The sequence below is a fragment of the Alligator mississippiensis genome, chromosome 8, assembly GCF_030867095.1.
Source record: "Alligator mississippiensis isolate rAllMis1 chromosome 8, rAllMis1, whole genome shotgun sequence".
NCBI lineage: Eukaryota > Metazoa > Chordata > Crocodylia > Alligatoridae > Alligator > Alligator mississippiensis.
The window spans coordinates 1,741,765-1,751,409 of record NC_081831.1 but is presented as its reverse complement, the minus strand read 5'-3'; the positions used below and the strand labels follow the sequence as shown (position 1 = coordinate 1,751,409).

General features: G+C 64.1%; 1 protein-coding gene across 1 annotated transcript; it reads right to left on the bottom strand.

Annotated features, from left to right (window-relative positions):
* Positions 1-2,774: 2,774 nt before the first annotated feature.
* Positions 2,775-6,747, bottom strand: LOC132252190 (uncharacterized). The gene is made up of 4 exons (XM_059732981.1): positions 6,700-6,747; positions 5,109-5,586; positions 4,790-4,851; positions 2,775-3,096 (listed from the first exon to the last, which is right to left on the bottom strand). The coding sequence occupies exons 1-4, from the start codon at positions 6,745-6,747 to the stop codon at positions 2,809-2,811; spliced, it is 876 nt and encodes a 291-aa protein (XP_059588964.1). The 3' UTR covers positions 2,775-2,808.
* Positions 6,748-9,645: the final 2,898 nt, after the last annotated feature.

The window sequence follows — 9,645 nt, the reverse complement described above, 5'->3', positions numbered from 1 at the left end:
AAAAAGAGAATAAAGCAGCCGAGGCTTGATTAGAAACACGCAGCTCCGGGAGCAAGCGGCGGCGGGCGGCGCGGGGCGGCCGAGCCCGTGTGCCCGGGCCGGGCTGGAGCCGCCGGGGTGCGGGGCCGCTCGCGGTACGCGGTTTCTCTCCGAGTTTTAATGCGGGGGAAAGTCTCCCGGCCCCGCGGTGGTGCCCGAGCCCGGCCCGGGGCAGCCGGTCGCCGTGGCCTCCTCGTCCCAGCAAGCAGCCCAGGGAAGGCAGCGCCCGCAGGGTTTGGTGGCCAAGCCCGGCCGTGCACAGCGGCGCCTCCCGGTCCCGTGCCGGCCTTGGAGGATCGGGCCCAGGATCGGGCCCGCGGACCGCAGTGCACCGCCGGGAGGGCCGCGGGCTTCACCGCCGGGAGGGCCGGGGCAGAGGAGGGGTCCAGCGACCCCGCCACAGGAGCAAGATCCTGGGCCTCCCCAAACTGAAGCCCCTTCTGTTGGGGCTTCAGATCCGCTGCTTTATTCCTCACCGGGTGCAGAGCCGGGAAGAGCATCCCCCCCCCACGGGCCAGGGCAATCCCTGCCCAGCTCTGGGGCAGAAAGTGCCTGGCTGCGGCCATCCGTGCCCAGGTCCACGCGGGGGGTGGACGCTCTGTTGCCCCATGTGCCCACCTGTTCCCTTCAGACTGGAGCCCCCTGCCCTGGTCTTCCCCCCCACCCCCTACGTGGGTTATTTGGGGCTGGTTGGGTGCACACCAGATGGCCTAGAGCAGGGAGGGTGTTTTGCTGCCCCCACCCCAGGAAGAGCCAAGCCCCTGGACAAAGGGCCCTGGGGGCGCTGCGGGTTTCTCTGCAATTTCCATCATTAGGATTTAATCAGAAGCAGCTCGGACCACGCCAGGGCCTGAGAACTCCAGCCAGCCAGGCCCAGGCTGCAAGTCCACCCCACTGTTGCTGCTGGCCTGGCCACGCAGGGCCTTGGGGAAGGCTGGTGGGAGACCCCGGCTTGCAGGCACGGAGCATGGGTCCCTGGAGCAGAGCCGGGGCCTCCTGCCTGGGCGGGGGGGGCTGGACCCCTTGCCCGCACAGCGCCTCCTTATGTGGCTGCCACTTGTCTTCGCAGCTGGCCCAGGGCATTCATTGCGCACAATGGAGGAGGCGCGGCCGGAGCCCGGGCGAGCCCAGTCCCATCCCTTTGTCCCTGCGGTTGGGCCTGTGAGTGTCGCCCTCCCTGCTGCTGCTTCTGCTGTTTGTTTGCTTTGCTTTTCTGGGGAAGAAGGTGGGGGGAGGGCAAAGGGGGGCCTGTTGCCAGAACTTGGTGGAAAAATACTCCCAGAGTTTTCACAATGGGCCTGGAGGATTTCTGGTGGGAATGCCTTTGGTCCCCAGCGCACGACTGCCCAGCTGGCCGGGCTGGCTCACCCACGGGACACATGTGAGGTGGGGACTAAGGCCAGATGCCTGGGCAAAGAAATACAGCTTGGGCAGAGTGGCCCTGAGTCTGGGGCCGGTCCACCTTGTGAAGACCCCGGGATGGAGCCCGCAGCCCCCGGGTGTGAGCCTGGGAGCACAGGACTGCCAGGGCCAGCTTTGCCCTGTGCATGTCCTTGGGCTTCTGCCTTGTGCCCCTAGACCAGCTGGCTTTGTAGCTGGCTGTAGCCTTCCTGCCACCCATGCCTGCACCGCTGCTTGCTCTGCTGAGCCAGCCACACCCGTGCCAGGCTGAGGGTAGGTGCAGGGCCCCTCAGGGTTCAGGGTGATAGGCACTGCCCACAGCCCTGGGGCCTCTTTGCTTAGGGTTTGGACACTGCAGCCATGGGGTTAGAAGGGGGTGGGCCAACAGGACCTACATGCACCCCCCAGGAGCAGGGCTTGGCCCCTGGGGCTTTCCCCTGGTCTGCACAGGATGGACTTCGCTTGCTAAGAAAGACCCCCCGCCCCACTCCCATAGCTGGAGTCCTGGGAGAGTGGGGGCTGGGCCGGCCTGCCTCGGGGAGCTGGTTGGGGTATCCCTTGGGGAGCTGAGGGCTGTGCTTTTAGAGTTGAACCACAGAAGCAGCTGCGGTCAGTCCCGGGGCAGCCGTGCCCACTGCCCAGTGCCTTCACCCCGTGCTAGCAGACCCAGCAGTGGCTCCGGGGAGTGGGTGTGTGGAACAAGGCACCTGCACGCGGGAACGTCCTGCTTTGGGATAGCTGCATGTCAGGACGGCTTGCGCAGAAAGGCCTATTCCTTGTGCACAGACTCCATCCTCCCAGGCTGGCGGCATTTTGTGCTGGGCAGGTAGGGGACCCTGAAAGCTGCAGTGCCCACCCGGCAGCGTGCTTTGCCCTGGGGAGGCGTGTGTGTGCAGGGGCTACTGCTCTGTGAATGCAGCCCTTGGGTGGGACCAGGAGCGGAGGGGCTGAGCCTCAGCTGGTTGCTGCCTCCCTGTGAGATGCTGCCTTTGCTTCCATCTCTCATCTGTGAAATGGGGCTGAGCCCCCCCATCGGCAGGGCTTTCTCTCGCTAAGATGGAGGCTGAGGAATGCAGAAAAGCCTCCCAGGGGTGTCTTTACTGTGGCAGGTGTTTCAGTGTCTGCTTTGCTGCGAGGACCCTGCGTTCCTCAGCCGTGGGACCTCTCCCCTACGCAGGGTCCTCCTCTCCCCCTGCCAGGTGCACAGCCAGGACACGTGGCGGCTCCCCACGTGTGCGGGAGACACAAACTGAACTTTAGTCCTGGAGCAATTAAGGCGCTTGGAGCTGCACTTCGTTAACGGCTGCTGTGCAATAAAAACGATCTGGCTGCCCTTATTTGCAATATAAAAACGCAATTTGCTTTAATTTATGTTTTGAAATCTGTTGTGTGTTTCTCCATGTGGCCTGTCGGGCAGCTGGTGGCACGGCCGGCCTTGCGCATCAGGGTCGAGGAGGTACCCTGGGCAAGGGCCCGTGCTCGGCTTATGTTTTGGTGGCTCCTCAGGGAAACATGGGTTAGGAGGAAGCTGCATTGAAACGCAGAGCTGAGAGAGGCAGGCAGACACACATGCATGCACACGCGTGTACACACAGGCATGTGCAAGGGTGGAGGAAAGGCCTTTTGGGCTGGATCCCGGAGTCCCGTCTCCAGCCCCTGCGGAAGGAGCAGCTGCCTGAGTGGCCTCTGTGTTTCAGGGGGGTCCCCACATGAAAAGAGACGGTTCCCAAAGCAGGTGACAGCAGTCAGAGAAGCCCCCCGCCCCTGCAGATCCAGGCTGGGCTCTCTGCTCCCACCCACCCAGCCGGCCATGCCATGCCCAAGCCCCCGATCCCGGGTGCGAGCTGGGGGCGCGGACATGCAGGGCACAGGAGCTCCCGCTCAGCTGCGGAGACACGTCCTTCACTCCCTCTGGAGATGCAGCGCAGGCCGTGTGTGAGCAGGAAGTGTTTCCCCGTGCATAACCACCCCCGCCTGCAAAGAGCCAGCCAGGCCCGGCCCCCGGGAGCCCTCCAAGCCCTGGATGCTTTGGGAAACACGGCGTGCGAAGAATGTGCCCGGAGCTGCGTCCCTGCCAGGCGAGCTGTTCCCAAGCCCTGAGCGGGGAGAGGCCACTGGGATCAGCTCCGGCCAGGGCACAGCTGGGGCACAACGCTGGCAGCCCCCAGGCAGGGGCTGTGTGTAGCCAGGGAAGAGCTCCCCCCGGGCTGAGTCTGGGCTCGGAGCATGCAGGGGGCTTCTCCGCTGGGATGCTGTTGGTGCTGCACCTTGGGAGCACGGAGCCCAGCGGGGCAAAGCTTTGGGCCCTTCTGTCCACCAGGCCCCGAAGCCCCGAGTGCGGGCATAACCCCCCGATCTACCCTCATCTTTCAGTGGAGACGGCTCTTTTGGCCTGTGGGAGCTCTGCTCGCCATCCCCGCTTTTGCAGCGTCTCCATGGGCTCCAAGTCACGAACGGCCCTGCTCGAGCCAAGCAAGGGCTGCGGAGGCCGCACGAGGCAAGGCCCTGGTCTGCAATGAGATGAGTCCTGTTTCCGGGCAGGGAGTGGGGGGAGCACACATCTGTTCTGGCCGTGTGGGGCTTTCCCTTCCCCTCCCCTGCCTCCCAGCCCCACGGCCCCCGCTCTGGCTCCGGGCGGTGTGAGCGTGTCTCCACGGGGCCTTGCTGAACTTTCCCAGAAGCAGACATGAGGGGTCAGGGGGCAGACATTGGTCATCCCCGAGCAGGCCCAGCTGGGAGGAGCAGGGTCCTGGCTGGAGCTGGGGAGAACGGCTGGAAAGCCGTTAGCATGAGAAGGGGTGCTGCCGGCATGGTCTCCACAGCAGCTTGCTGGCACTGGTGGTCTGGCTCCAAGACAGGGCACGGCGATGAGATTCAGACGCCCAGTTTCCCTGCTTCCGCTACCCACTTGCAGTTGTGACCTCAGTCAGGTCCCTTCGCCTTTCCCAGACCTGTCTGAGAACGGGACTGTCTCGTCCTGTGCATTTGGAGCAGCACAAGGAGATTGTCCCCTGCCCCAGGGTGCAGCACCCCTGTGCCCCAAAGCCACCGGGCTCAACACCTGGGGCTTCCAGGGACCCCATCAGTGCCAAATGCAGCTGCCTCTGGGGTGCAGGGAGCAGTGGGAAAACCCCATGGCATCAAATATCCTGAGGGGACCCTGGTTCTCCATGTCTCCTCCCCCCGGGTGTTGGTTTTCACTCGTGCCTTGGGATGGAGCAGAGGCAGCAGGGAGGGGGTTGCACCTGGGGAAACTGAGGCACGGGCAGGGTTCTGCGTTCTGTGGGCCAGCTCACGGAGGATTCCCCAAGCTGCCCCTTTGCACGGGCTCCATGTGGCAACAACTCACACGCACGTCAGCCTGCGCAGGGCTCCTCTCCCACTGGGGCGGCACAGGGGAAAATTCCCGGCCTGCAGAAGGGAAGAACGGGTCAAACCCGGCTGGAGGGGAGCCCCGGAGCCCCCTCCGGCGTGGAAACAGCCCCACCCTGCTCGGCCCAGGCATGTTCCAGCAGGGAAAAGCAGCCCACTCCCTTTCTGCTCTCGCCTGGAATGTCTCAGTCGGTGGAAAACTTTCGTCCCCGCACCAAGGGCCGTTTGTGCCACTCCAGCCGCCGCTGGAGACCCGTCCCGCCACCCCGGGGGAGGGCAGGGTTTCACCAACTTGCCTTTGGCCGCCTGAAGCCGCCTTCCCCTTGGCTGGAGCTCGTGGCCTCTGGCGGAAAACCGGTCGTTTCTCAGAGCCCCGCTGCTGACCTCAGCATTGCTGCTCAAGGAGAGCTGCACCGGCTCGCAACCGGGGGGCGGAGGGTGAGAGCGATTGGACACGGAGCTGCCAACAAGATGAATTCCTGGCGTGAAAAATATCAGTCCTGGGAAAGGAATCGATGGCTGGACAGCGGGGCCGGCCTGGGGAGGAATTCCTGCGCCAGGGCCAGGCTGCTTTTCCAAACCCACCGTGCAGCCCCTGGGCCCGTGCACATGCCTGTGGGGAGACAAAGGCACATCGTCCGTGGGAAGATGTGCTGTCTGCTCCCCGGGACTGTGGGCAAGGCCTCCTGGGGGGGCTGAGCCCCTCCACCGCCACCTGCGTGGACTGAAGTCATGGCCTCCCGGCAGTCCTGGGGGCACTGATTCTCTGCAGCTCTTGAGAACCAGGAATCCGGTCCATCAGGCAGGACAGGAGGACCCGCCTGGGTCTCTGCGCCTGCCTGGACTCTCGGCCGTGCCTGTCCCCGCAGTGGCTGCCACCGAGCTCCCCGGGCTTCTGACATCATGTGAATTGCGGGTTGCTTTTTAGGCAGACAAGGTTTTTTGGGTAAAAGTGATCTCTTTTATTAGACCAACTAAATAGTTGGAAAAATAGTTCTTTGCAAGCTTTCGGGTGCACACACCCTTCTTCAGGCATATAAAGAGTCTGCTGGATTTTTTCTCGTGGGCTTTCATGGGCAGCCGATGACGATGTCGGGCAGCCCCTGCCCTGCCATGGAGCAAGGGGAGGCTTTCCGGGGTGGGATTGGGATCCAGCGCCTGGGATCACATGGGCTTCTGTGCTGTCCAAAGCCGAGAGATGCTGGCCTCCACAGGCAGTACGTCTGGGCCGGGCCTGGCCAGGCCAGCAGGGGCTTGGAGGGTTGGTTCTAGCATTGACACAGACCCAGGAGATGTCGTTGTCCAGGTTCAGGGCCGTGCGATGCTGCAGAGGCAGCTGCCTCCTGCAGCTTCATTATCACCCTCCCCCGTGTCCACCCTGCAGCCTGGAGCCCTCAGGGCGCCTGCTCTGCCCTGCCAAGGTGCAGGGGGTCAGTGCCAGCTCATGCACCAGCCAGCACCAAGGGGGGAGTTTGGAGTCAGGCCAAGGCAGGGGATGACTCAAGAGGGGAAGGCTCAAGCCCTAGCTCTGCCACCGCCTCTCCGTGTGACCTTGCCCCTGTCACTCAGCTCTCCATGCCTCCATTCCACCAGCCGCTCGTCTCACACAGGCCACCCAAAAGCTGCAGCTTCCAGCCACTGCTCAAGGCAAGAAAGACTCACCCCCCCCACCACCACCCCAACCACATCACAATGTCCTGCGCCCTCTGGTCACAGCTGGACCACCCCTGTTGTTCCCTGGCATGCCAGGGCAGGATGTGCCTCCTCCCGGCGGGCATGGAGGGGAAGTCTGGGGCCTGGGAAGATCAGCAGGGCCCTAGTGCCAGCAGTGCCCTGTGCCTTGGCAGGCCGCCCACGCTGACTCACGCAACTCTGCTTACACAGTACCTGCCGCATGGGGGGAAGATGCATGGGCCTGTGGTACAGCAGGTACATGGCCAACGCCCTGCCCCGGGAGCACTCAGCCCCACCTACCCGGGCTGGCACCCACCCTGCCAGGGTTTCCTTGCCATGGTGCTCACAGGGCTGGCGCTGAAGCGATCCAGGGAGTTCCCTCTGGAGACGTTCTGGGCACGACCTTGTTGTGGTCTCACCCCAGCGCCTTTCCCCCGTGGGGCATGGAGGAACCCCGCTGCCCAAGGCAGACTGCCCTGAGACCCAGAGAGTCCCGGAAGGCAGCCCCCTCCCCACCCAGGGCTGTCCTGAGTGGAGCCCAGGAGTCCTGCTCCCCGGCCCCCTGCTCCAACCTGCAGCCCAGGGGGCATTGGCGGGCAGTGCTTGGCCCATCTGTGTCTGCAGGGCTGAGTCCAGTGTGTGTCTGGAGAGGGCTTAGGTGCTTCTGGTGCACGCACGGACGCTACATGGTATGATCTCTACAGCCCTCGGGGCATCAGGACACCTGCGGCCCTGGGCCCACGTCACTCTCCCTGGCTCTCGCTGGGATGCAGGCAGCAAGGAGCAAGCCCAGGCCTTGCTTGTGGGTCCACTCAGGGATCCATGCACAGGGCAGTGCCAGGGGGCCAGTGGCATAAGATGCACCCTCCTGCTGGGTGCTGAGCAGAGTGGAGGGCTGCATGGAGGATGCCTCCATCCCTGCCAGCAGGGACTGTGGTGGTGGACATGGGCATGGGCAGAGACCAGGTCCATCCTGCTCCCAGACCATGAGACTGAGCATAAAATTCCCCTCCGGCAGCTGGGCCGACTCAGGGCCAGATTTCCAAAGTGGCTCAGGGGTTTTAGGTGCCCGGTTGCCAGGGCCAGAGCATTGCAACCCATTGCAAAGCCCTAGAAGGGAGTGGTGGGTCAGCTTGCCCAGGCCCGGGCTCCGAGTCCAGGAGACAGAGGTGGGACTGGGGCAGGGGCCGAGGAGCTGCTGGTAGGTGTCTGGTGAGCGCTACCCTGCAGGGAGGCAGAGGGTGTCACAGCAATGAGGTCGGTCAGTCCAGGCCCATATCTGCCCACTGTGCCACAGAGCTCCAGCCTTTCCAGTGCCGTGTCCTCCCAGCCTTGCCAGGCACCATGTGTCAGGCTCAGGGTGGGCAGAGGCAGGCGGGAGGCAGCAGGGAGGGCAGGCTGTGCTGGGTGCCTGTGGCCAGCCAGGGCACGGGGCTGGGTGGTGGCCGTGCAGGTTGGGCTGGAGGAGTTGGGGGCACGGGCATGCCTTGGCAAGGGCTGTCCTGTGCTGGCTGCAGTGCCATGGTGAGGCCTGCCCCCGGGCAGAGGTGCATGATGCTGGCTCCCAGCGGGCATCCCAGCAAGGGTGTGGAAACAGCATCCGGCCTTCCTCTGCAGGGCGGGCTTTGGGGCCTGCTCCTCCCCGTGAATGGCACATGCCCTGCACACATCCTGCACACACCCTGACACACATGCACATGTACACACTCTTGCACAAACACCCTGACACCCATGCACATGGACTTGCTCTTACCCACACGAACACACACCCTGACACACATGGACACGCACATACTCTCGCATACACAAACACACAAACACACACCCTAACACATACAGGCATGCACATGCTCTTGCACATACATACCTTGACATGTACATACTCTTGCAAACAACATGTGAACACACATCCTAGCACACATGGACCAGCACATGCCCTTGCATATACACACTAGCATACACCCTGACACAATCTCACACACACACACACTAACATCAAGGGTGTAGAGCAGCCCCCATGGGCATCTCCTGCCAGTCCCTGGGCCCTCACCAGCTGCATCTCGAGTCCCCAGAGCTGGATGGGAGATCGCTGAGCCAGGGCCCACCCAGCCCCCCCCCGGCGTCCTGGCCCACCCGCAGCCCCCACCCCCGCAAACATGAAGCTGAGGGAGGGAGAAAGGCAGGGGACGGAGGAGAAGCAAAAAAAGAAGCCGCGGCTGTGCTCCCCGAGCTGGCAGGCCCCATGTTTCCCAGCTTCTCCCGCCTGCTGGACTGGGGGCCGGCAGGCGGCGGTTCCCACGGCTGCGGGAGCTGGCGGACGCGGTCTCCAGGCTGGATGCAGATGGGCGAATCTCTCTGGCTCCGCTCCCCTCCTCGCTTGTCTAGTGATTCCAGCTCTCATAGCCCGCGGGGGCCACGTGGCAGCACAGAGGCCCTGACAACTGGCCCAGCCAAACAGGCAGCTTCTCCTTGCCTCGAGAACCCATCCTGGCCCCAGTCCTGGGCTGGGGAGAGGGGTGGGTGGCCGGGGGGGGGCCCATGCCTTGCCTGGATCCGAGTTCACGCAGCTCCAGCCCTGAGCTCTGCAAGGCAGCGTGTCCGTGCCCCAAGCGACTGGCACCCACAGCTGGGCCAAGAGCAAGGGCAGCATCTGCACTGGGGGATGCATGGCCCAAGGGAGCTCCCCGGGCAATACCAGCCACAAACAGGCCCCGGAGTGAGCGAGCTGCCCCTCCAGCCTGGGAAACGCCGAGGCCTGGCTGTCCTCCCGCTCCCCCATCTGCTTCGGCAGGGCTGCGTGTGTGGCCGAGGCCCCGGGACCCCTGCCCCGAGCCCCTGATTGGAACAGACTGGGCGTGGGGTTGCTCCGGCCCAGGCCGCAGGGCCCCCGCGGACGACGTGGCAGCGTGGGCCAGTGCCGGAGCCGATGTATTCGGTAGCTGGGAGCTGATGAGTTGCAGGTGAGCGGCTCGCACGTGGTTTGGATCACAGGGAGGTTCGGGGCTGCGCGATTGGAAACACATTGTCCCACGTCCTGCTGGCTGGCGGGGGCCTGTGTGGTGCAAGCCAGTGGGGGAAGAGAGGCAGCCCCCAGCCCTCCCCTCCCTGTGCCTGCTGCCACCAGTGCCTGGGATGGGGGGCAGGATTCTGCCCCTAGGG

What these genes read in the sequence shown, in the direction of transcription:
- LOC132252190 (XM_059732981.1), bottom strand. Translation starts at nt 6,747, where the DNA reads ATGTACCTGCTGTACCACAGGCCCATGCATCTTCCCCCCATGCGGCAG. An exon ending in ATCTTCCCCCCATGCGGCAG is followed by an intron (nt 5,587 to 6,699) that starts GTACTGTGTAAG and finishes CTGGTTCTCAAG; the next exon opens with AGCTGCAGAGAATCAGTGCC. An exon ending in GCGGCTTCAGGCGGCCAAAG is followed by an intron (nt 4,852 to 5,108) that starts GCAAGTTGGTGA and finishes TCCCTTCTGCAG; the next exon opens with GCCGGGAATTTTCCCCTGTG.